This window comes from Dermochelys coriacea, chromosome 13 (genome assembly GCF_009764565.3).
Source record: "Dermochelys coriacea isolate rDerCor1 chromosome 13, rDerCor1.pri.v4, whole genome shotgun sequence".
Taxonomy (NCBI): Eukaryota; Metazoa; Chordata; order Testudines; family Dermochelyidae; genus Dermochelys; species Dermochelys coriacea.
Window position 1 is genome coordinate 19,027,757 of NC_050080.1, and position 27,390 is coordinate 19,055,146.

At 40.2% G+C, this 27,390-nt stretch overlaps 1 protein-coding gene across 10 annotated transcripts in view; it reads left to right on the forward strand.

Moving 5' to 3' along the window:
• ZMYND8 (zinc finger MYND-type containing 8) overlaps positions 1 to 27,390 on the forward strand; it is a 128,594-nt gene that overhangs the window by 70,168 nt on the left and 31,036 nt on the right. For all 10 annotated transcript variants that reach the window (XM_038369271.2, XM_038369272.1, XM_038369274.2 and 7 more), the window contains 7 exons: positions 956 to 1,048; positions 2,151 to 2,238; positions 2,937 to 2,992; positions 4,002 to 4,079; positions 5,297 to 5,412; positions 6,572 to 7,050; positions 21,334 to 21,474. In XM_038369271.2, the coding sequence (XP_038225199.1) occupies positions 956 to 1,048; positions 2,151 to 2,238; positions 2,937 to 2,992; positions 4,002 to 4,079; positions 5,297 to 5,412; positions 6,572 to 7,050; positions 21,334 to 21,474 (1,051 nt within the window). The remainder of the gene's footprint in view (positions 1 to 955; positions 1,049 to 2,150; positions 2,239 to 2,936; positions 2,993 to 4,001; positions 4,080 to 5,296; positions 5,413 to 6,571; positions 7,051 to 21,333; positions 21,475 to 27,390) is intronic.

The following is a 27,390-nucleotide window of genomic DNA, read 5'->3' on the forward strand; positions in this document are numbered from 1 at the left end:
ATTTATATCCTGAAATATAAAATAGATGGTACAACAAAATGCTCGCTCGCTCTCTCCGTGTGTGTGTGTGTGTGTGTGTGTGTGTGTGTAATAGGATCCTCCTAATCAGGATGACACAATCTAGAGAGTTTTGCCCTTATTAAGCAGAATTCACTGTTAAAATAAAATGCTGTTTTGTATTGGTTCCCTGTTTCTGTAATTCAGTCACAGGAAACCAGTTGGTTCATGAAATAACTAAGGTAATGCAAATCTGTCTGAATTTCTCCCTCTTCCCTGCAAACTAAGATAAAATTTGGCAGCTGGAGAAATACAGAGCCACCAAGTTTCTGAGGGATTTTGTGGTACTGGGAGGTTGAAGTGGGCCAGCTGTAATCAGCATCTAATAAGGGAGAATTAAAACAGTTCTGCTTTGTTAAGCCACCTTTGATAAAGGTATTTTGAGGAGAAATGAGGCACTGTCAGGGTGTGAGTGTCAGAAAGACCAGAAATCTTTCAGGTGTCTCAGTTGAGCAGAATTACTGTCCTAGTTGTGCAACAATCCTTATTGGGTTAAATTTGTTTGTTCCCTTTAAGTGGTTTGTACTATATCTAACATCAGCCTATCCCAAAAAAGCCTGATGGAAAAATATAATATCTGATACTTCCTAATTGTTTTTAGAAAAGCATAAATTGGAGGCCTTATGCTCTTATAGCTGTTTCTAAAAAAAAGATTAAAATCCAGGCCTGTGGCTACCAGAGGCTGAATATACTATGAAATGAACCCCCTTTGGTCCATTCTGTTCTGTTGTAGTCTTTTTCTTCTTCATTAATTGTATTATCAGTAGTTCCAAAGAAGTACTTTTGCTCAGACCTCCCAGCTGGAAGTAGGTTTAGGGCAGGAATTGCAAATGTTGGTCTAGTGAAGCTGTTTGGTATTGGTAATGTGTGATTTGCTTGTTTTTTTTCTTTTTAACAGACAGAGCCATTTCAGAAGCCAGTTTCACTGGATCAACACCCAGATTATGCAGAATATATCTTTCATCCAATGGACCTTTGTACATTAGAAAAGGTTGGTTTGCAGCTAGGGGAAGAAGCTTTATTTTAAAGTTCAGTTACTTTAGTTGGGATTGTTTTGGTTTTTTATACTGTTTGTAAGTATTTTGGTACTGATTTGTGTTAATAATACCTGTTTCTAAAATCAGTATAATACCATTTTACTATTTAATTAATCCTCCTGCCCTTACTGGGTCCTGGACTCACTTTTGTGGGTAAATCTGCAGATAGTTACTGCATAGTCTTTATTGTATCTGAGCTCAGCTTGTTCCCGGGGAGAAGGAAGGCTGCCAAGGAATCAGTCATGACCCCCTGATTCTCAGTCAGTTGGCCCCATCATAAGTTAAAGTTTCAGAAGGTCAGCTTTAATTTATGCCACAGAGTTGAGATTCCTCTAGGTTTTTACACCAGTATAGAATTGAACATATCAGAGGCTGCTCCACCATGCCCTTTCTTTGCCATGACACACTTCCTCCCTTCCTGCTGGTAGTGAGATGGAGTGAGGTAGTGGTTTTCTGGCTCAGAGGGTGATAGATCTACTTCCAATGATTTTCTGTAGGCAAACGTTTCCCCCTATACATGGTGAATTCTCCAGCACACATCTTTGTCTGCTTTAATTTCACTTTGTACCATGGGTGGACCAGGGAATCCAAACCACTGTATTGTATTAGGTATGCTATAACATGGCCCCTATCTTTTAAAACTCTCTTGACCCATTAACCCAGTAATTGCAGGTAATGTAAAGTGAAAATTGGGGAGTAGAGGAAACTGGAGACTGAATTTACAGCATACAGATGTATACCATATATACATCATACCAGGGAATTACCTATTTTTTAAAATTTGAAATAATTATTGAATGCCTCTTATACATTTTTTTAATTATGTGAAGTACATTTTGATAGTGAATGTCCTTTTGGAGTAGTAAAAAAGTACATGGGGGATGTTCTGATTCTGAAAACAGTTCTTGCATATTTAACAACCACATGATTAATTGTGTTCACTAACATTTATTAATTGGGTGATTGATAGGAAAAATAGTTTAAAAAAAGGGGGGATGTGCTTTACATTTACATGATCTCTGCTTCCTTGTATATTTCTGATTTTCTTCTTTGCAGAATGTTAAAAAGAAAATGTATGGTTGCACTGAAGCATTTTTGGCTGATGCCAAATGGATTTTGCACAATTGCATTATTTACAATGGGGGTAAGTGTGTGCTTGCTTCCAGGAAATTAAAATTGTGAAAAGAACTGTAATAGTAGAGCAGTTTCTAGATGCATTGGTGAAAATGGTTGGTCTAGTTGGTGAATGCTGAAAATATCTACCTCTTAACTATTCTAGTGCCTAAAGAAATAGTTATGTTTGGAGAACTGTCACAGGAGCAAATACTATCTGTGCTCATTATCTCACCAGCAGTCCCAACTTAAAATGTGTGTTCTTCAGTGGCATGCAGAATGTGGGGTGCTTTGTAAAAGCTTATTTGAGGAAACTTTATATTTCATGTATCAATTAAAAGAAGCGCCTCAACAATACAGTTGCACTGCTATTTAACAATCTCCATGCAAATGCTGGAACAGACGAGAGAGAATTCCAGACTGGAACTTGACTCTGAATGGTACCCCTTAGAATCAACCCAATGCAAACTGACTGGGAGGGGGTGTTTAGAGAAAACCTTTCACATAGCTGTTTCCTTGTTATGCATGGGATTAAGGAGGAAATGATATATTTCTTTCACACGCACTACATTTATACAGACTTTAAGATGCTTTTTTAGATGTTTTTCCTTTCAAATGGATCTCATTTACCTGAATATTGAACTTTTTTTAGAAGGAAAATGTAAATTTTAATCTAATTTTAGGACAGTAGTCATTTTAGTTGATCCTCTTTCCTTATCATTCCCTTAGGAAATCACAAATTGACACAAACAGCAAAAGTCATAATCAAAATCTGTGAACATGAGGTATGTGTTCCCCAATTAACTTAATTTTTCTGGCTATATCAATTAAAATGTAAAGGACATTTTTATAGATTCATGTGTGAAGTATAAAATGTTTTATTTAATCATAGTTTCAGTCTTTAAGTATGATAGTCTTAAACTTGCTGAATTAAATTTGCTAGTCTTAACTAGTCAGATGTGTAACTGGTCATTTGCAATTGCATTAATGCAATGACAGTTCTGAAAGTCTGGGCCTGAGCATTTGGCACTAGAAAGTTAAAACTGAATTTTGTAAATGTAATTTATTTAACCCATAGCAGTTGCAAATTGTCTAATGATCTGACCCTTTGTATCTAAACTCACTGATTTCTACACCTCTGGGTCATCCCATCAGTGCCCCCAATTCTTATAAAGAAGTTCTGAAAACTTGGTGATTCTGAATAATACAAATTAAAAGCATGGCATCTGAACTTCTTGTAATACTCCATTTGTTTATTTAAAAAAACCTTTTACATAAGGAATAAAATATTTTATATCTAATTATGAATGAAGTGTCTTCTCTCCTTCTCAAACTAAGATTTTATTTTTGTCACTGGGACACATGGCAGTGATAAAATATAATGTGAAGAGTGATCTATGATATGACAGTTTATTTTATCAATTATAGGATCCACCTATGATGGGTAGAGAAGTATTACATTTTACTTTTAACAATGGTAAATTTTTCTTAGTTTTAGTTTAAAAAGAAGTATATGGAGCTCAATCATGCTGATTCATCTGTCCTGAATAATACCTCATCAGAATCCTTCAATGTATCTTTCACATGTAAAATGTTCTGTATGATGTTCCCAGCAACCAAATATGGGGAAGTGCAAATGCTTCTCAAAACCATGTTGTTGTGACGTGGCAAAAAGTATAATTATCTACAAAGTGATCTGTGGCTGCACATTTTCCTCCTAATGATAGCAGGATCCTAGAAAGAATAGAAGAATTGTTTTGAACTCTGCAGTAGCTGCTCACCTTCTTGTTGCAGATGAATGAAATCGAAGTGTGTCCAGAATGTTATTTAGCTGCTTGCCAAAAACGAGAGAACTGGTTTTGTGAGCCTTGTGTAAGTCAAAGATTTTTGTAGTTTAACACTTTTCTTAAGCAAAAAAGTTACCATTAAGTGTGTATGAATATATTGTTTCATGTGCTCCTCGTTTTAAATCATTGAGTGATTATGGATCTGGACCAAGGAAAAAAGTTTAAAAAGCCACTTATTGTGGCTGCAATGGATATGAAAAGTCGAAAGTTGAGTTACTTGTGCTCTTTTGCACATCCGTGCTCTTCATAGTGGGTCCAAATGGATTTCTCAGTTCTGGGGAACAAACACAGAAGTTAGGGATTTTGCTAAACATATCTTAATCTTATCCGAGATGTTTGACTGTCATACTGTGCACTGTTACAAAGGATATGTACAGTCTGATGATTACAGGTGGTGTTGACATCCAGTACTGGATGATGGAAATGTTTTAAAATTGACTTTTCTCCTGCCTATTCCCCTGGCCGCCAAAGAAAATATTCTTATTCTTGGGTCATCTGTGTTTACACGTGACACTTGGAGGCAGGGTAGGATTTTTAATATGTGAATATGCATTTCTGGCCTTGAAAATGTAGCTTGCATGTCTTCTGATTATGACATTTTAAATATCTCACCAGGTATGCATAACCTATAACAGACACACATTGAGACACAACTTCTCAAGGAGAAACCTATAGTCCAAGAGCCTGACTCTTCAAGCCTTCTGCATGCAGAATTCTCTTGGCTTTAGAGGAAATGAGAGCTTGCAGGACCAGGCTCATACTTAGACAGAGTGCAACAAACATTTAGGACAGGGAAAATAAAAAAGATATCAGAATATCCAATTTGAATGTGTAGAAGTGCTGGTGCTGTTTCAAAGAATTGCTGCTTACATTATTTTGATGAGTTTACTGTGATTTCTCATAAGTACGTATTATATTTGGTTGACATTTTAGATTTTTAAAAATTATAATTACAGTTATTATAAAGGCTAATTGTTGGGATATGCATAAACCTAAAAGTTGCATAATAATGTACAGTTTGCAGAATAGTGATTGATTAATTCATGGAAATAATCATTGGGTAATAAGCTCTTCCAGACAGGGATCTATCTTCCTTCTTATTTGGAAAGTGCCTTGTGCATTGTGGGCCTTGTTGCAATCTAAATAATGAATAAAATGAAAAAACACTCTGTGTGTCAGAAATCGGAAAATAATATATTGTTTACAATATTTTCTCATTGTGTGCCGTGCATCTTCCTCTAGAGCAATCCCCACCCTTTGGTCTGGGCTAAACTCAAAGGCTTTCCATTCTGGCCTGCTAAAGCACTGAGGGATAAAGATGGGCAAGTCGATGCCCGTTTCTTTGGCCAACATGACAGGTGGGAATTCAATCAAAATATGTGTGAATTGGCTGTGCTTTCTAAATTGTTGTGATAATTCTGCACTGGCAGAAGTTGTTTACAGTATCCTGTCTTTGAATGTTTGATGATAATAGCCGGAACAGAACTATTTGATGTATTTATCTGATCTAATCTATCTAAATGTTTTTAAATTAAGATTTTGTCACATATTAAAATGAGGAGATATCTTTCATATCCACATCCTTAGTAGATTGTTAAGATGATGGTTTTGTATGGCTGAAAAATCATGGATGTTAGAGATGGAAAAGGCCTTTTAAGTGGCTGTGTCCATTCTCTGGCCAGTGTAAGAATAAATGCATCATTTTGGATGAAAAACTCACATTGTAAAATGTAGTATCCTCATTTGAAATGCCAGTTTTGCTCCAGAGAGAGTTTGGTTAATTCATTTCACTTAGCCTGGTCAGAGCTCTACTAGATAGAGGATACAGTGACCACTAACAGTGAGTTTAGCAAGAATTGAAAAAACATGAATCTATAGGGCTGTATGAGGCCGTGCATTTATGTACTCTTTATGGCTATGGAATAATTAAGTCAGAGCTCCTGGAATTTTACAGTCACCTGTGAGTTTGGAGTTGGATAGCTACATGAAATCATGCAAAATAAAATAAAATAAATTCTCTAAACCTCTCTACTGCACCTGTCCTGATAGAACTTCAGAGTATACTACTCAGTATGTATACAATTTACACTGTAAAAATGTGCATGCCACAACTTCTAAACAGTCCTTTTAAAACAAACTCTCTGATAGGCTTTTCTGCTTTTTCCCTAATCCCAGCTAATTTAGATTTGAAGATTATTTTTTAGGGGATCTTTTTACAGACTTAATGAATTATCTAGGTGAGGAGTCATTTCATTGGTTGTGTTTGTGTCAAAAAATACATTAGTGGTAATCTAAAACACAAATTATTTACCAAAAAATCCTACTAACTATGCAAGATTAATTAAAGTAAGAGGACATTCAGAATTTTTAGAAGATACATTGTGTGCTGGTCTTCGGATGTTTTGATATTAAAACAAATTAATCTGGGTTAAAAACTAGCAATTTCAAATAAACGATGCAGAATTTAATTTTATACCTTTCCTTTTTTCTTTTTGTTTTTTACTGTTTTGTATGTAGGGCCTGGGTTCCAATAAATAATTGCTACCTCATGTCTAAAGAAATTCCTTTTTCTGTGAAAAAGACTAAAAGCATCTTCAACAGTGCAATGCAAGAGATGGAGGTTTATGTGGAGAATATTCGTAGAAAGTTTGGAGTATTTAATTACGCACCTTTCCGGACACCGTATACTCCCAACAACCAATACCAAATGTTATTAGACCCTGCAAACCCAGCAGCTGGAACTGCAAAGACAGACAAACAAGAGAAAATCAAACTGAACTTCGACATGACAGCATCACCCAAGATTCTAATGAGCAAATCTATGCTGAGCAACACTGGTCGAAGGATTTCCTTGACAGATATGCCACGGTCACCAATGAGTACAAATTCATCAGTTCACACTGGATCCGATGTTGAACAGGATGCAGAGAAAAAAGCAACCTCCAGTCATTGTAGTGCAAGTGAAGAGTCCATGGACTTCATTGACAAGAGTTCAGGTAAAAGCTAGGGAAAGAGGGATGCTGCATTTGGTTTAAAACATTTTTTTTTATTAAATGTAATTAATAAAGACAAACTTTTTTGCCTGGAAGCTTACAAGGAAGTTGTAGATGAAGGGAGCAGTTTAATTTTATCCATCAAAAGGCACAGAAAAGAAATAATAGAATTAAATTGCATCAAGAAACATTTAGTTCAAATAGCAGGATATTTTTGTAACTGTCAGAATGAGAGTTTATGCACTCGCCATCACTGGAGATATTCAAGTTGAAACTTGATAGACAATTTTTAGGACAAATTTAAGAATAATAAGGTCTATACTACTGTGTGCCTGATTCACCAATACATTACTCCATTGAAGTCAATGGAGTTACACCAGTGTAAAGCCCTACAGTGCCAGAAGGCAGACTGGATAAGAGGAATCCTGATCTAGTGCAAGGGTCAGCAACCTTCAGCATACAGCCCATCAGGGTAATCCGCTAGTGGGCTGCGAGATACTTTGTTTACGTTGACTGTCTACAGGCATGACCCCCTACAGCTCCCAGTGGCTGAGGTTCACCATTCCCGGCCACTGGGAGCTCCGGGGGGTATGCCTGCGGATTACCCTGATGTGCTGTGTGCCGAAGGTTGCCGACCTCTGGTCTAGTGGTTAAAGCTCAGGACTGGGGATTAGCAGGTCTTTATTCTGTTCCCAGCTGTGCCACAGAGATGAGCAAATCACTTAACCTGGATTTTTTTCTTCCATAAAGTGGAGAAGATCACATGCACTTCACGGAAGTGTTGTGGATAATTAATGATTGTAAAGTTCTTTGTGATTCTTGGAAAAAAGCAAAAATCATCTTTGCACCAAAGCAACTGCTGCTGCAATTGTTGGCTAAGATTTTCAAAAGTAACAAGTAGTTTGGGATGCCCAGTATTTGGGTCATTAACTTCAGACACCTTGAAAATTGCTTGCTTTTCAGAGAGGACCTTCATAAAGAATCATTTAAATACTGGCACTAATATTAGGTGTAATTTCAAGGGAGCTAATAACTTTAGTTTTTAAGGGTAGGGGAAATGACCTATCTAAACAATATTCAAAGAGCAGTGTAAAGGATTTCATATAAAAATTTGGAAACTGTGGAAAAACTAGATAACACAGCTTTAGGTATAATAGTAAAATGGAGTGAATTCTCAAATGTTGCTCATCTTAAACACAGAACTTAATTCAAGAAACTACCATTCATGTTTCTCAGTCAAAAGAGGAGCCAAGCGTATGGGAAATAAATACATGAAATATTTTTTCCTTGTCCTTAGATTTGTTTAAATTTCTGAGTTGCTCTTCTGCCTCCCTGTAGAGACTTTTATCTTGTCTAGACATTTGAGAATTCCATTTTCTTCAAAATAACGTCTATAGAACCTGTAAAAACCTTTCTTAAACCAGTTTGTATGTTGTCAGAGGGACTCAGCTTTTTCGGTGTCTGTGTGATTGCACTGATGATATACACCTTTCTGAATCTCGTATTGTTTAGTGATGAACTCTAGTAGAACATCTGCTAGTGCATGTCATGAACAAGAAGGAGAAACTTTTGTACTAGCTGCCTTTTGGTTTAGAGAGCAGGGTTTCTGATAGCAGAGTCAGAGCTTATAAAGACTGGGAATGAATGTGTCATTACACAAAGTAAAACTATTTCCCCATGTTTATTCTCCTCCCCCCACTGTTCCTCGCACGTTCTTGTCAACTGCTGGAAATAGTCCACCTTGATTATCACTACAAAAGGTCCCCCCCTCTCCCCCCCCCGCTGGTAATAGCTCACCCTACCTGATCACTCGTGCATCTGATGAAGTGAGCTGTAGCTCACAAAAGCTTAAGCTCAAATAAATTTGTTAGTCTCTAAGGTGCCACAAGTACTCCTTTTCTTTTTGCTAATACAGACTAAAACGGCTGCTACTCTGAAATCTTGTTACAGTGTGTATGGTAACACCCATTGTTTCATGTTCTCTGTGCATATAAATCTCCCCACGGTATTTTTCACTGCATGCATCTGATGAAGTGAGCTGTAGCTCACGAAAGCTTATGCTCAGATAAATTTGTTAGTCTCTAACGTGCCACAAATACTCCTTTACTTTTCATTGATAGAGTGTTCATCATCTTGTGAATTGCCACTCTCCTTTGAAGTCCCTGAATGTAAGGAATTGTAATGCGAGTCCTATTTATTTCTCTTTATTTTGTGGGGGAGGGGGGAATTCACTTTTTGGGAAGTATTTCTCTTCATGGAGAAACATTCGTTTGTATTTTACAATCACTTTTTTTTAAATTGAGGAGTATTTGGGATCTTCTTGCTAGTAGTGCCACCATATAAGTGACATTGAGTCCCAGTCTAGCTCCAATGGATTTAGTGAGATTAGGATTGGGCCATTTATTTGCAACTCTGCCAGTTATAGCTACAGTGTCAGAAACAATAATCCAGTTTCCAACCTACTTTAAGCACTTCAAAAGGACATTTTTAATTAGTGAACAAAATCTTTACTATACAAACTCTTCGCTGGTATGCTCTGCTCTTCCTGTAAACTGAGCAGAGTCAAAACATTCAGAAGAATAAACGGAAGTCCAGGATTTTTAATTTATTGATGTTGCATAACTCCACCTGATCCCTTGAAGTCTTCAGACATGATATGTTAAGCTATTGTGGCAAGGCACCTCTTTTCTCTCGCCAGCCCTAGCGCTTCCCCCTCTGGCAATGGTGGGCCTGGGGTAATCAGCCCCACTCAGACAGGGTTTGCCTTCTCCCTTTTGTGTTCCCTTGGTTGTATTTTCAGGGTAGGCCTGAGGGGTGATCCTCCACCAAACAAAACGGAAACAGTCTTCTAAACAAAATCTGTGGTGAGGCGGAGGGGTACCTTAGTCCTTCCCTTAGCAGGCACTTAGGTTTGGCTGTTTTGCCCTTTGGGAAGGAGCACAGCCTCTCACCGTAGAGCAGCCTTTTTCCCTGCTGCCACTAGTCTGGCAGCAGCTTGTCTTTCTCTCCTCCCCTCCCTCCCGCCTGCCCAGGGGTTTTTAAAGGCCACAGGCAGCCCTTAATTGGATTCAGGTGTCCCTAATTGACCTGAGGTAAGCCTTTCTCAGCTGCTAGGAAAAAGGGCTAATATATCAGCCTTCCAGGACCCTCTTGCAGCCGTCAGGCCTGACTTTGTCACACTATATAATAATTTTATTAAGATGATGTTGAAGTAAAAAGAAAACCGTACAGAGTTTAAGCATAGAAGTTTCTGGTTATCAGGGAATAGGGTACAGATTATCAAGGGGTGCGAAATTCGGTTTAGGAACGGGTGGCGTAAGGAAAACATAATCTGCAATCTCCCCGATTGGGGGTAAAAGTTTAACGGGTCAAAGTACAGACATTGAGATATGGGGGTATGTTGTTCATATAATGGCTATGTTCAAGTGTGGAGTATAATAAGTGGATACGATGATGAGGATGGGTTTACTCTCATTTGGTGGGATTTAATGTTCAGTGAGTTTAAATGTACATGCTAAGTGTCCTATAGTTACCAGGCCCTTAAAGGTTAAATATCATAGGGCAACAGAAAACCTCTCTCTCGTGCTACTTTACTTTTCGTCATCAAGTCTTCAGTTGCCTTTGAGTGGGGAGATCCAGTTACAACACAGTTCCAGTTTGTGGAATAAACAGAATCTTAAGTGTTTAGAACCAACCCAGATTTGGTTGGACTGCTATCAGGGATCTTTCTGCACTATAAAAGGAAATGGTGCCGAACCTGGTTCTTCTTCGAGGAGCGTCCCCATGAGTGTTCTACTTTAGGTTTACTGTGCACCCTGCGACTCTAGTCGGAGAATTTTGACGACAGTACCTGTGCTGTGCATGCACTCTCCCCATCTCGCGCCTGTTTCGGCACTTGAAAAGCACTGCGTAGCCACCTCCCCTCTCAGTTCCCTCTCTACTGCCCTTGGTCCGAGTTGGAGCCCCAGCAGAGCGGTCACCTGTTTACCTCAGAATTAGTTTAGATAGATTAGTCACGTAGTTTTAGAGTAGTTAGGTTAGTTGATTCCCTTTTCTTCATTTTCTCCCCATTTAAAAAAAAAATCCGTAAGTGACGTTGTTTTCCCTCCAAATTCCAGCGTTTCCTGGCTTTAAATGCTGCAGTTCCTGCCAGGAGGCCATTCCAATTTCTGACGGACACTCACAGTGTGTCCGGTGCCTGGGGGAAGTTCATGTGCCCCAAAAGTGCAAAAATTCAGTGGTCTCACGGCCAGATCAAGAAAAGCCAGAGACCTTAAGCTAAAACTCCTCTTAATGGAGAAATCCCTCTGTCCCGCTTCAGACCTGGGTTTGCAAACTTCTCCGGCAGCCCTGTCACCACATGCAGCTTCTGACAGACACCCCTCCATTCCATAGGGAGGGGACCTGTCTTCTAAAGGATGTGGAAAGAGGAGAGCTAACACTCCCCCTCTGAAGACCACGCCAAAGAAGTGTCTCCCGACTCCATCTGCCGCTTCGATACCAACCACGCTGTGGCGTAGTACCTTTGAGTCGGCAGGGACCTCCGGCACTGGCAGTGCCTTTCAAGCCGCAGACCCTAAACTGGCAGGCTCTAAGAAGGAGGGAAGGGGGAAGACCGCCTCCTCTACCTCGGGACCGACAACACACAAAAAACGCTTGGTACCGAGTGACTCTGTACAACAAGCAACACTGCCACCTCCTGATATTTTGCTGTATTGCACAGATATAGCACCGTAGATCCCCGCGCCGTCTTCGGTGCGATCTATGCAGGCTCTGTTCCTACCGACACTGCAAGGTCCCCTAGTACTGCCACAATTCTCTGTACCGGTTCCTCCATCAGTACCGCAACAGTTTCTTGCTCCTAAAGACTTGACAGTTTCCCTGGTACCAGAATCACCTCTCTTTGGTACAGATGCTGCTTTGGTACTTTCGCTGCCGCTCACTCCAACAACAAGAGCTTCTCTTCCTGAGGATGTGGAAGAGGAGGCTTTCTCCTCCAACAGTCTTTACCCATGCCAGCCAGTGTTCGTAGCACTGCACTTCAGGAGCACCCCAACCTCCGACTCAACCTGATTTTCAAGAGTGGTATGGTCATCCATGGGGACCCCTGCCTGTGCCCTTCCCCCCTCAGTGGGCATTCTGGGACTTGTGGGCAGCTTATAGATGGTTTTACTCTTAACGCCACAACTGCCACCATGGAGATACACAGACATGCTATTCCAAAATCCACAGTGCCACCAGATGCACCTCCCAAACAGAATTCTGAGGAGGCGGAAGAAATCTTAAATCAGGAGGCAGCTCCTGCTACCTTCACCCGACTCTCACCAGATGAGACTATTATGCCTTCTCTACCTACTGCTGGAGATGATCACAGGAACTTCCAGGATCTCTTCAGATGGATTGCTGACATGCTCCAGATAACCCTCGAGAAGGTCTCCAAATCATGACACGAGCTCTTGGTTATACTCCACACATCCACCTCCTCTAAGATTGCCCTCCTGATTAATTCAGCGCTCATGGAACCTGCTAAGAACATATAGCTGAGCCCCGCGACCATCCCTCCCACATCTAAGAAAGCAGGCAAAAAATTCTACATCCCTTAAAAAGTGATGGAATCTCTATTCACACATCCTCAGCCAAATTAATTGGTAGTTGATGCAGTAACGGAAAGGGCAAACAATGTTCCTCCAGAACCACCCCTTCTGATAAGGAGTGGAAATGACTAGACTTATTTGGCCGCAAGGCCTACATATCCGCAACAAGTCACTTCAGACTTGCCAATCATGGAGCCCTTATGACAAAGTATGACTACATAAACTATTCCAAATTTTATGACTTTATTGACTGCATGCCAGAGGACAAAAGGAAGCAGTTGCTCATTTCTGAGGGTCATCTCTTGGCTAGGACAGCCCTCCGGGCATCTTTGGACTCTGCTGACACGGAGGCAAGGACCATCGCAACCGCCGTAGTAATGCGCCAGGCATCCTTGCTTCATCTGTCAGGATTCCCCAAGGAAGTCCAAGCCACGGTAGAGGACCTTCCGTTCAAGGGTCCAAAACTGTTCTCCAGCGAGACTAATGAGTCTCTTCAGATGTTGAAAGACTTGAGCCACTCTCAGATCTCTTGGCATTTATATATCTGCAATAAAACGTAAGCAGGATGGGTATTATACATTGCAGCGACCCAAACAAATCCCATACATGCAGCAACCGAGACAATATGCTAACCAACAAAGTAGACAGATACCTACCAGACCTGGCCCAAACTCCATCCAATCCACCATCTCTCAACAATCAACATCCAAACAGCAGATTTGAAGGTTTGGTCCAGGGCTTGTCTGACCTCTCTCATCTATTGCTGCCAACATTACATCCGACCAACCATCCCTTCACCAATCACCTGATGCCGTTCTGTCCAACCTGGTGAACCATCACTTCTGGCAGATAGATTCTGGAAATCATCAGGACTGGCTACGCCATCCAGTTCTCTCCATCCCATCTACCCACCCTCCCTTCCTGTCCCTCTTCAGGGGCCTCTCTCACAAGCCTATCCTTAGACAGGAAGTGGAGCATCTCCCACAACTGGGAGCCAGTTCTGGTACATCACAGAGGGAAGGGTTTCTAGTCCCTTTATTTTTTTAACACAAAAGAAATCTGGAGGATCCTTGATCTCAGGACATTAAACAAATTCATCAGAATGCAACGATTCAGGATGGTTACATTATCCACAATCTTTCCAGCACTGGAACAGGGGGATTGGTTTGCAGCCCTTGACCTGCAAGATGCATATTTTCACATTACCATACGCCCAATGCATATGAAATTTCTTCAGTTTGTACTGGGACAGGATCATTTCCAATATACGTTACTTGGCCTTTCCATGGCCCCCCCCCCCCGGATATTTTCTAAACTTCTTGCTCTGGCAGAGGCTCATCTTTGCAAGCATGGGGTCATGATATACCCCTACTTAGACGACTGTCTAATCAAGGCTCACACTCAGGAAGAAGCCGGCACAGTCACGCAGCAGACTGTATCATTTTTTACCAGTGTAGGTCTACAAATAAACCTCCAAAAGTCCACATTAACACCAGTTCAGTAACTGGACTTTATCAGCACACACCTAAATTCTAGCAATAGCATCATTACCTCCTGAGAGATTTACCGTTTTAATGAACATCATCAATACTTCGGTGCACAGACCCAGGATATCCGCCAGGACCTGTCTCCAGCTACTAGGTCACATGGTGGCGACCATATATGTGGTAAAACACGCCAGGCTGCACATGTATTGCTTGCAGGGTTGACTCAAGACGATGTTCGCACCACACAAACACAACTTCCAAGCATACTAGTGTAGCCTGCATGTTCCACATAAACAGGGAGGTGCGAGGTCACTCTCCCTACACACGGAGGGCATAAAAATGTGGACATGGTGTATAGATCACAACATCACCATATCAGCCACATATCTACCCGAGTCTCATAATGTCATGGCTAATGCCCTAAGCCAGAGGTTCTCGAACGATCATGAGATCCAAAGCATATTCCACTAGTGGGGGTTCCCCGCATTAGATTTGTTTACCACAAAAAAAACAGCAAATGCACAGCCTTTTGCTCCAGAGCAAGTCGGGGATCGGGATCCAGAGGCGATGCATTCTTCATTCCCTGGGACTCATCCCTTCTTTATGCGTTCCCACCCACCCCATTGCTATCCAGGGTCCTGCACAAAATCAGAATTGATCAAGTCAAAGTCATCCTGATAGCACCAGCATGGCCCAGACAAACATGATACCTATACCTGAAACAGATGTCCTCATGTGTGCCCCCCACCCCCGGCATCTCCTCACATTTCTTCCAGATCTCCTCCCTCAAGACGCAGACCAGACTTTGCATCCAGGTTCCAGGGTGAGGATACAACTTGTTCTGACGACGTTAAAGACATCCTGCTAAACAGCAGGAGGCCCGCTACACGTGCTACGTACTTACATAAATGGAAGAGATTCCACATGTGGTGCCTAAACAAACAAATCAACACCACCACCTCAACTATACCAGTGGTCCTGGACTACATGCTCTACCTTAAGAAATGCAGCCTTTCAGTGGGTTCACTGCGGGTGCATCTGGTAGCCATTACAATATTCCACTAGAAAGTGGACAGTGTTTTAGTCTTTGCTCACCCAATTACCAAAAGATTCCTCCAGAGAGTGCGCAACCTCTACCCAGAACCCAGAGTCCCAATGGCACCGTGGGACCTGACTTTACTGCTTCAGTCTCTCACAACTGCACATTTAGGCCACATGTTCTCTTTTACATCTTTCCGTGAAAGTGGCCTTCCTAGTTGCTGTCATGTCTGCGAGACACATGGGAGAAATTGATGCTCTTATGGCTGGACCACCCTATACAGTTTTCCTCAAAAATAGGGTCACTCTTAGACCTCACCCCAAATTTTTTCCTAAGGTCCCTTCTTCCTTCCACATCAACCAGCCTATCCATCTTCCCACATTCTTCCCTAAACCTCACAAGAACAGATAAGAAGCTATTTTCTACACACTAGACGTCAGAAGGATGCTAGCCTTTTATTTTGAATGGACTAAATCGCTCTGGAAAACTCCTAAATTGTTCCTTTCCACCATGGAATGGTCTAAAGGCAAATCCATCTCTAAACAGAGATTTTTCCAGATGGATTTCAGATTGCATCCAGGTCTGTTACCGACAACATGACCTGCAACCCCCCTCACGGGTCCTAAAACACTCCACAAGATCTATAACCGCATCGGTTGCCTTCTTACACAACGTGCCTATTACTGACATATGCAGTGCAGCTATTTGGACATTGCCACATGCATTCATTCAACACTACATCATTGATCAGGTCTACCCATAAGACTACTCATAAGAAGGGGAGGCTTATGGGTGCCCATAAGAGATATGGGTTCCCTTATGGGAGGCTACCCATAAGAAGGGGAGGTCTTTGGAGGCCTCTGAGAGAGTCTCCCAAAAAGAGGAGTACAGATTTGCATCTGAAGGAGCCTGTTCTGAAAAAGCCCAGCTCCCCTACAAGATTTACAGTCTCTGAAGACTCAGCCTCTCAGTTTGGTACCATTGGGTCAAAGGACTCCTCCTCTGGTACTGGTAGAGCTGGAAAACCTTGGAGCTTGAGGGAGAGACCTGGCTCTGACAGTTTTTCAGTACCCTATACCAGGGACAAGGAGGGCAAGTATAAGCACCCCAATCTAGTACCATCAAGCTCAGTCGTACCATTTGAACGTATCTATTTGACACCCTCGATCCCGAGCAAACTATGGCACCAGAGTCCATTGACATCTACATCAATATGCCTGCCATCAACAGTACTATCATTTTCGGTTACCACCATCGGTAATGATTCTCTACTCAGTACCACAAGAGCTTAGATATGTGAGGAACTTGTCCATAACGGAGGAGCTGGAATTTCCGCTCCTCGTGAATACTGAGTGTCTTTCAGTACCGAGACCTTGGTCTCCAGACTGCTACCATTCCTCAGTACCACAAAACTCTCCAACCTTTTCTATGGAGGCTCCTGCATTGGACGATGTTGACTAGGATGAAGGGGACTTCCAATCAGTCTCTTCTATTTCAGTCTAGGGTTTCCCATCATATCCTATGAGTAACCCATTCTTTGACAGTCACAGGGAAGATTGTGACTGTCATCAAGGATGGTGGAACCAACCCTACATGCCACCCACACTCCCATGTGTCGGTCTCCTCTCCCACCTCTTCTCCCCTCCCCCGGTGGCCATACAGGGTTCTCTGGCTGCTTACCAACAACAGTTCTCCACTAGTACCATCTCAAGGGGAAACTAGGCTTGTTCAGTTCTCTCCTCCCCAAACATCCCGACCCTTCACCCTTCCCCTTCCACCCCCAGAGGAGAAGATGTTTGAGGAATAGGAAGCCAGGGCAGATACATGGGCCACCTCTCAAACACCCATTTCATCCTCATTTCCAGATGAAGCAGTTACCCCTCCACCACCTTCCCAGGCTGACTATTTTCAGTAATTTTAAGACCTCATAAAGAGAGTAGCTGATACTCTTCAAATTCCACTCACAGAGGTCAGAGATTCACAACACAAGCTTTGGATATTCTGCGGTCAGCAACAATCTCCAGGGTGGCATTACCCGTCAGTGAGGCACTCCTGGGTCCAGCTAAGACTGTGTGGTAAACACCTGTTACTGGTCCACCAACATGTAAAAGAGCAGATAAAAAGTATTACAATCCCCCTAAGAATTTTGATTTCTTGTTCTCTCACCCCCACCTAACTCCCTTGTAATGGATGCGGTAAACAAATGGAGCAGACAGCACTTCTCCTGGTCTGCTCCACATGACAAGGACCAAAAGAGACTGGATCTGTTTGGCTGGAAGTCCAATTCCTCAGTGACCCTGCAGTTCAGCATCATGAACTGTCAGACTGTTTTGGCCAAATACATTTTCACAAGCTGTAATAGTTTCCACTGAATGCATCCGATGAAGTGAGCTGTAGCTCACGAAAGCTTATGCTCTAATAAATTTTAGTCTCTAAGGTGCCACAAGTCCTCCTTTTCTTTTTGTAATAGATTGATGGCCCATATTGAACACCTGCCACAAGAACATAGGGAGCAATTCCAGTCCCTCATTTCAATTATTAGCCAGAACCACTCTTCAAGCATCCTTGGATGCTGCAGACACTGCCGCCAGGTCTATGTCCAGAGCTGTAATTATGTGCAGAGTATCCTGGCTCCAGCTCTTGTGGTTTCAGAGAGAAGTACAGTACACTATTGAGGATCTCCCTTTTGATGATTGTAGGCTTTTTCGGAGACCACAGATGAGTCATTGCATATGCTGGAGGACTCTAGAGCCACTTTATATTTCCTGGGCATATATACAACTACAAATAAGAGATGGTTTAGTAGGCCACAGATTGCCTAGAGGTCATGTCCTGCACAGTTCTCTGGATTCCATAGATCCACTCAACACCCCCCCCACCAAAGACATAAGTTTTAGAGAAAGTGGGCTGCCCACCCACCCTCCCCGACTTCCAAACCGTCTCCTAAGCATCAGTTTTGACAGGCAGGTTAAGGGTTTGAATCCTTCTGCACCTCTGATTTTACAGCTGCACCCATTTGTTCACCACCTTTATGGACCTCCTTTCCCATTTCCAACATGTCTGGAGGTGGAGTGCTACAAATAAGTAGGTCATAGAGGTCATAACATCAGGCTGTCATTCCAATCCTTCAGCTCCCTTTTTGAGTTTGCATTAAGACAGGAGGTGAACACTCCTCCAGTTAGACGCAATAGAGTTGGTCCCTCCCCCTCACTTAGGTGTAAGGGGTTTTATTTGTAGTATTTCCTTAGATCAAAGAAGGAAAGGGACTAGAGACTGATCTTAGATCTAATATTTCCAAACAAGTTTGTAAAACCTGAAAAGTTCAGGATGGTGACTCTGGTAGCTATAATTTATTCACAGGAGATGGGGGGGATTGGTTTTTGGCCCTTGACCTACAAGATGCCTATTTTCATATGCTCTTTGGACAGGAAATATCTACAATTCATTATAGGCAGGATCATTTCCAATAACGAGTGCTTCCCTTTGGTCTCTCCTCTGCCCCAAGGGTGTTCTCCAAAGTTCTGGCGATAGTGGCTGCTTACCTCTGAGAGGGTCTAATCCTGGTTTTCCTGTACCTAGACGTTTGGGTGCTTAAGGGCCGTTTTTTACAAAGTAGTGCTATCTTCCATTGAGACAGCCCTTGCTCTGTTCCAAGAGTTGTGATTCAGAGACTGAAATAGTAATATAGTTTGGTTTTCATAGCACTTCTCATTTTAATGGTGTTTTGCAAAGCTGTAAGGTAGATACTGCTAGTATGTTAACAGTGTAGGCAATGGAGCAACTATTATATGCTCACCAATAACTTGTATGCAGTCCTTGTGTCTTCTTCTTTCTTCTAGTAAACCAGATTTGTTTTTCCTAATGTTAGTTAGATGTTTGTTTTACTTAGAGAATCACCAGAGAAGAAAACTTTTTAAGCCTCTTCTTAACATCTAACCATATCATACTCCCTTACCTCTTCCCAACTACCGTACTTCAATGTCAGCATAGGGTACGTAATCGAGTCGTGGTATAGAAATCAAATTCAGAATTTCCTGTCTCACTTCTAAAAGTGATGACAAGTTAACCATAAGAATTTTAAGTGATTTTGAAATCAATGAATTTGCCAATAAAATCAGTGAATTTGCCAATAGGGCAGTGGTTCTCAAACTTTTGTACTGGTGACCCCTTTCACACAGCAAACCTCTGAGTGCAACCCCCCCTTATAAATTAAAAACACTTCTTATATATTTAACACTATTATAAATGCTGGATGTAAAGCGGGGTTTAGGATGGAGGCTGACAGCTCATGACCCCCCATGTAATAACCTTGTGACCCTCTGAGGGGTCCTGACCCCCAGCATGAGAACCCCTGCAATAGGGGAAAAGTGCTTGTAGAAATAGTCCACTTAACAGTTATTACTTTCAATCCAGTATAATTTAAAAAATAGAAGCAAATGGAAGGTCATGGAATTTGCATCGATTTCCTGAGCATCTTGCACAGCCCCCAGGACAAATGCTTGCAATTTTAGTAGAGCTGTCAACTGATTAAAAAAATTAATCGTGATTAATTAATCATGCAATTAAAAAGATTAATCGCACGATTAAACAATAATAGAATATCATTTATTTAAATATTTTTAGGTGTTTTCTACATTTTCAAATATATTGATTTCAGTGACAAGTTTCAGAGACATACAATTCTCCCCTAATGAGTTCAGTCACAAATTTAATTGATGCATTTTTCTTTTAAATGTCATCAGCATGGAAGCATGTCCTCTGGAATGGTGGCCGAATATTTATTAAGTATATTTTAAAATATAAATACATTATATAAATAATATTTAATAAATTTCAATTGGTATTCTGTTTAACAATGCCATGAAAACTGATTAATTGTGATTAATTTTTTTAATCAAAATTAATTTTTTGAGTTAATCATGTGAGTTAACTTCGATTAATCGACAGCCCGAAATTTGAGTAAAGTTTGCCACACTTTTTTATTTATAGTTGATAGAATTTGATATATGATAGTCCAGCTGTAAGTTGTTGTTACCTATTTAAAATGATTCTTTCAGGGTGGATTTGTTGTAAATCAAATTGATTTAAATCACTAGTCAGGAAGACTTGATTTAATCATGGTTTTCTACATAAAAGTGCATTCTTGTTGGTTTTTATAACCTTAATACGTATTCTTCACAACTCAGATATAGATGTAGGTTTCATTTTTAGAAGGTACACACGATACATTTTTAAACAGTGATTTATTTTGAAAACTTTTCAGATTAGTTTTACAGCTATATCAGAAAATGAATTCTTGATTATTTCATTTACATTTCATTTCATTTATTTAAATAAACATGATTGTAGCTTAACATACATTCTCTCCCAGTTTTGCTACCTTTTAGGAATGTCAGGATGGTCTATATATCTTAAGGAAGAGCTATGAACTATACCCTTATTAATATTCAATAGTGTGTGTAAGTGGTGTATTTTCAAAGCATTAAGCAGAGATTTAATCAGATATCTCTCATTGAGAATCCTGAGTCTCATATGTAATGTCTTATATATGCTTCCTTTCCCAACCTATCTCCCTATCCCCCAAAAGTGGTGGTTTTTGAAACATTTAATTCACAGATAGAATGAAGCCTCTCAGACCATGCAATTCCACATACTCCAGAGATGTACGGGAATGTCTTGTTACCTTGTACTAGGGGAATTGATCTGCTACTGCTGTGCCGCTTTTGTTGTGAATTGTGCTTTTAATTCACCTTTAATACTCGTAGAGCCTGGAATAAGCATCTTTTTATGCTTGCTTCTAAATAAATAAAATTAGATGCCACTTCAGTTTGTCAAGATCTTATTAATATCTAAAATACACAGAATCTTGACATCTAGAAACACCCAATAACTTGTATCAGAGTTCGTTATCAGAGCCAAAATAATTATTTGATTTAAAAGAACTGAATCACAAGTAAATTATTTATTTTAGGATTTCTTATTTAATTAGCTAAATGAAAGGGTTGTTGTAGCTTTAACAGAACTGTAACTTGCACTGGCAGCTATTAAAAACCTCTCCCTGCCCCTACTTATGTTAGTTGAAATGAAAAGCCATTTCACCACCCCCTGCTTTATTCTGGCTCATTTTGTTTTTAAACATTTCTTTACCAATTCTGTACTTTTGCAGCTTCTCCAGCGCCAGCAAGGACGGGCCAAACAGGGAGCTTATCAGGCAGCCCAAAACCTTTCTCTCCTCAAGCCTCAACACCTATTGCTGCTAAGCAAGAAAGAACTTCCACTCCAGGAAGCATTCTGAACCTTAACCTTGGTTAGTTCTAACTTTTGAAAGTCTAATACTGTTATAATAATGTAAATTACAGTGGAATGGATGTGAGAGGGTAGCAAATTGCATGTATGTGGATTTAAATGACCATAGTACTGAAGCACGTGTCACCATTATTTCATCAGCAGAGCTATGCTATATCGTTTGAAAAGCAGGAAATGAAGGGTACATTTTTAAAAACACTTTTTTTTCTTACTGATGAAAGGTAATAGTTAGTAGATGATATTTAGCTGGACTTTAGGAAGACTAAACAAACCCTTAGTGCCAAGGCTGTCAGTACTGAGCTTCTCTTCTACAGTAGTGGATCTGCTTATTGTAACTACAGTGTACTTCAGCCAAACAGACATTTAACCATAAGAAATAGTTTCTGTAATAGTGGAATAGAGTATGTGCTAAAGGTGAGCGTCAATAGCTGGAGTGTGGTAAATTACTTAAGCCAGATGGTTTGGATTCTTAGAAGGTGAGGTTAAGGGTTATGTAGGGAGTTTTAAATGAAATGCTTGGCTTTCTATAGTTCTTGTTGATACAGATGGAATTTTAAATCTGACAGTGCTTTCTGATTGACCTTTTAACATAGTTGTCTGAAGCTTTTTAGCTGGAATATCAATTATCTCTTCAGAGTTAGGAAAATGTACCTTTGTTAAAATGTCAGTTTTGCCAAGAATGAAAACAATGGATGGACTTTTTGTGATAGCATCAACTGTGCCAGATATGGATTACATTCCATCCTGAATACGGTAGTCTTCAGATGTGACTCATTAGATCATATTGCCTTGTTTGAAGCATTGTGAGAATAGGGATTCTCTCCGACATGACTGAATGAAAGACAAGAGAACAGCAGAAATTCATATGTTTCATGCAGAGAGCACGTGGCAGTTCTACCTTTTTAAGCAGTATGTTCTCCTGCTTAGTCAGAGGAAATCTATTGAAGATAAGTCAACTATAGCTACTCCTAGGCTGGCTGAAGTTATACTGCCAGTCAAGGATGGGGAATAATGAGCAAAACTGTACATTGATATTCTCAGAGCAGAGATCCTTGGAATCAAAATGGGAACTACCTTTAACAGATTTTATGTCTGAGGGAGAAAAGAGGAGACGTTGGATACACTTATTATTAGCAGAAAGTTGCATCTCCAGAAAGGTGAATGAAAAATGGATAACATGGAATGTGAGCATTATTACAATCAAGTTTTAGGAATGGAGTTAGCAGGAGGTTTGGAAAATTTCAAGTTGAAGCACTTGAAAACATTGTGCATGAAGATCTTAGCCCCTTGTCTCTGCTACTGTTGATTTAACTCTTTCCCACATAACACTGATCCTGAAGTAAACAGGAAAGCCATTTCTTTTCAATGAGACCTCTTTATATGAAAAAGAGTTGAATAGAAAGATCTGAGTGGTTTGACTTCTATTTTATTTGTTGGGATGGAGAGACCTCTGAAAGAAAATATTTATCTTACTTTCGCTTGTCTTACCTTGCTTTATGTAATCTTTGCCTGCGCTTACGTCTTGTCATGTCCAGCTAATGTTACTTGTCTATGGGTAAAATTACTGCAGCAGAGTTTTAGTGATTAGTTTTCTTTAACATATTTAGGGTCCAATTTTCAAAAGTTCAGCAGCCAGCTGAACAATGGGAGTTCCTGGGTGCTCACCATAGTAGTAATGTGTTACTTAACTCCTTCATTTTGGTCATCCATTACATGATCCTGCATACAGTGCAGCAGTGTTCCATAAATCAGTGCAGTTCTGGGGCATAGTTGTAACACCATAGTGAAACTTTCTGTCTGTGTGTACTTGGAACATTTAAGATTAGTCAAGTGATTGATTACATAAAGGTGTTCTTGGGGTATTACTCTTTCTAGCTGCAGAACAGTAATAGAAAAACAGAGGAAAGTTAATTGTCCAAAGAGCTATACAGTGTACTGCATTAAACTTACTTCTTTTTTTTTTTTTAACACATACTTAGAACTTGGTGACTTATTTATATTTTTACCAAAGCTGAAAAAGAGCATCCATCCAAAGCTCTGGACACCTCGGCAATCTTTTAAATTACAGAGTTATGCAAACAAATATGCTTCCTTGATAACTTCTTAAAAGCAATACCTCTATCACAGCAAAATTTAAGTCCACCAACAGAGTCCCTCCATAATGCAGCCTCACCAGTGTAAAAGCCAAGGACAAGAGAGAGGCATTTCAGCTTACCCTGAAGGCCCAGAAACCGAAGCTGTTTTGATCATGGGGAGAGGACTAAATTCCGAAGCTGAAGAGTCCTCCCAGAGAACACCTGTCACTTCCCTTTCTTATACCTGGAGGGTTCCAGCTCCAGAGCCTCCACTTGAGTGCAACTCTGACACTGTGGCTCAGGGACAGAAGCAATCCCTGAGAGGCTGTAATACGTGTTTTGGTAAGAGCAAATTAACATCTATTCTGGGAGAAGTTCAACGTCTCCTAAATGTAATTTTGCTTCAGCACATCTTTGGGAATTACTGTTTAATAGAAGCTGAGATTTCTAGACATGATTTGTGTGTTTCTCGGTTAAATGTACTAGGTGAAGATGATGATTTTTCCAGAAACTGTATATTGTACTCTATTTTGGTTATTCATATCCTTATTCTGTTCTCTCTGTGTGTCAAAATAATTATGTAAAAGCATAAATATAAATTTTGAATTTGTAACAGATATGGATTTGGGTCCACTTCTCTGTTGAGCACAATGTGACGGTTACTGGTGGGGAGATAGAATAGATGTAAAAAGAGAAGAGATAGGCATTGCAACATGCCCTGGTCACCCAAAACCCAAGCTGTTTTGACCAAGGGAAGAGGGACAGTTTTACAATTTTTTAGTATACTTTAACTATTTTGTTGTTGCTTTTTGTGCTGCGTGTGCAACGTAGATTTCTTTAGCCTTGTCAGGGTTTCTCCCCAACACACTCTGAACTTTGGGGTATAGGTGTGAGGAACGGCATGAAAGACCCCCCTCCAGCTTATATTTTACCAGCTTAGGTTAAAACTTTTCCAAGGCACAAATCCCTTTCCTTGTCCTTGGATTGGTATTGCTGCCACCACCAGGTGATTTAGACAAAATATTTAGGGAAGGGTCACTTGGAATCCCTATCCTCCCAAGCTGCTTTACCCCCTTTCCTGGGGAGGCTTGTGAATAATATACCTACCAATTGCCTTAGCAATGTGAGCACAGATCAGACCCTTTGCCTTCAGGACACTGAAATCAATCAGGTTCTTAAAAGAAGAACTTAATTATAAAGAAAAAAGTAAAAGAATCACACCTGCAAAATCAGGATGGAAGGTAACTTTACAGGGTAATAAAAGATTTAAAATACAGAGGATTCCTCTCTGGGCTCAGCTTCACAGTTACAAAAACAGGAGTGAAATTACCTCAGTAGCAAAGGAAAAATTCACAAGCCAAAACAAAAGATAACCTAACACATTTCCTTGCCCTACTTAAAATTTCTGTGGTTTTAGATGGATTATTCTAGGTACATTTCAGGAGATATTGTACCTGCTTGGCTTCTCCCTCCATCTGGAGAGGGAACAACAAAAGAGAGCCACAAACAAATCCTTCCCCTCCAGATTTGAAAGTACCTTCTTTTCTCATTGGTGCTTCAGGTACCAATTAGGTTAATTGAACTACTTAACCTCTTACAGGTAAAGCAATCCAGTACAACTCCCAAGAAGGGATTTTATGCTACTGTATGCATAAAGGTTGCTATCCTTCCCTCTATATTCATGACAAGTCCATATCATGAAATTGCCATTTGGTGACTGTGAAAGCAAGTCTCCTTGCTGAATTTTAATGGAAAGCTTTTTCTGAAATCCTAGGAAGAGATTCAAGGTAATGATTTGCATATTAATCAATAACAATCAAACTGAGTAACTGAAAACCAGCAGGCAGGGGGGCAATGTCAGTCATCTGAATAGTATTCTCCAGGTGGTTCATTGTCAAGTTGCTACTGCCTTTGTCTGGCTCCAATAGAGTTATCTAGTCTGGTTCCTTACAAAATCTATGTTTGACATAATTTTTTTGAATTGGATTGGTGTTTTCAACTCTCACTGATCCTGCTTAGACTAATTAGCTATCGAGTGCCATTTCTTTATGCAGCTAAACCGATTAAGGCTGTCCATGTTCTCATAATTAGTTCACTTTACCAGTAGAACCCCTCTTAAGACATTATTAAACGTTAAGAAACCAGTGATAGCAATGAAGTTCTTGCCACAGAATAATTGGTATGGTCCCCTTTTACAAATTCACTATTCTTAAAACTATAAATTATATACTGTGTATCATCCATAGCAGTAGGGATATATTACAAACCACCTGACCAGGATGTTGATAGTGACTGAAATGCTCAGGGAAATTAGAGAGTCTATTAAAATAAAAAATTCAATAATAATGGGGGATTTCAACTATCCCCATATTGATTGGTTACATATAACCTCAGGAAGGGATGCAGAGATAAAGTTTCTTGACGTCTTAAATGACTGCTTCTTCGAGCAACTAGTCCTGGAACCCACAAGAGGAGAGGCAATTCTTGATTTAGTCCTAAGTGGAGCACAGGATCAGGTCCAAGAGGTGAATATAGCTGGACTGCTTGGTAATAGTGACTATAATATAATTAAATTTAACATCCCTGTGGCGGGGAAAACACTACAGCAGCCCAATATCGTAGCATTTAATTTCAGAAAGGCAAACTCGACAAAAATGAGGAGATTAGTGAAACAGAAATTAAAAGGTACAGCACCAAAAGTAAAATCCCTGCAAGCTGCATGGAAACTTTTAAAGACACCATAATAGAGGCTCAACTTAAGTGTATACCCCAAATTAAAAAAACATAGTAAGAGAACCAAAGAAGAGCCACCATGGCTAAACAACAAAGTAAAAGAAGCAGTGAGAGGCAAAAAGGCATGCTTTAAAAGTGGAAGTTAAATCCTAATGAGGAAAATAGAAAGGAGCATAAACTCTGGCAAATGAAGTATAAAAATATAATTAGGAAGGCCAAAAAAGAATTTGAAGAACAGCTAGCCTAGCCAAAGATTCAAAAAGTAATAGCAAAAAAATTTTTAAGTACATCAAAGTCAGGAAGCCTGCTAAACAACCAATGGGGCCACTGGATGATCGAGAATGCTAAAGGAGCACTTAAGGATGATAAGGCCATTGCAGATAAACTAAATTAATTATTTCCATCGGTTTTCATGGTTGAGGATGTGAGGGAGATTCCCAGACCTGAGCCATTCTTTTTAAGTGACAAATCTGAGGAACTGTCCCAGATTGAGGTGTCATCAAAGGAGGTTTTGGAACAAATTGATAAACTAAGCAGTAATGAGTCACCAGGACCAGATGGTATTCACCCAAGAGTTCTGAAGGCTATTGAAGTTAGCTGGGATATTTCATACTCCAGAGCTAAACTCTGGCTTCAGTCACACCCGTGCATGGCTAGAGATGAACATGATCAGTGACTTGAAATAAACAAAGCTCTGAAACACCAAATGTTGTCTGTAACCTATCATTTAAGTCAGTGTCGGTACCAAATGACTGGAGGATAGCTAATGTGATGCTAATTTTTAAAAAGGACTCCAGAGGTGACCCTGGCAATTACAGGCCAGTAAGCCTGACTTCAGTACCGGGCAAACTGATTGAAATTATAGTAAAGAACAAAATGCTCAGACACATAGATGAACATAATTTGTTGGGGAATAGTCAACATGGTTTTTATAAAGGGAAATCATGCCTCACCAATCTACTAGAATTCTTTGAGGGGATCAACAAGCAGGTTGACAAGGGGATCCAGTGGATATAGTGTGTTTAGATTTTCAGAAAGCCTTTGACAAGGTCCCTCACCAAAGGCTCTTAAGCAAAGTAAGCAGTCATGGGATAAGAGGGAAGTTTCTC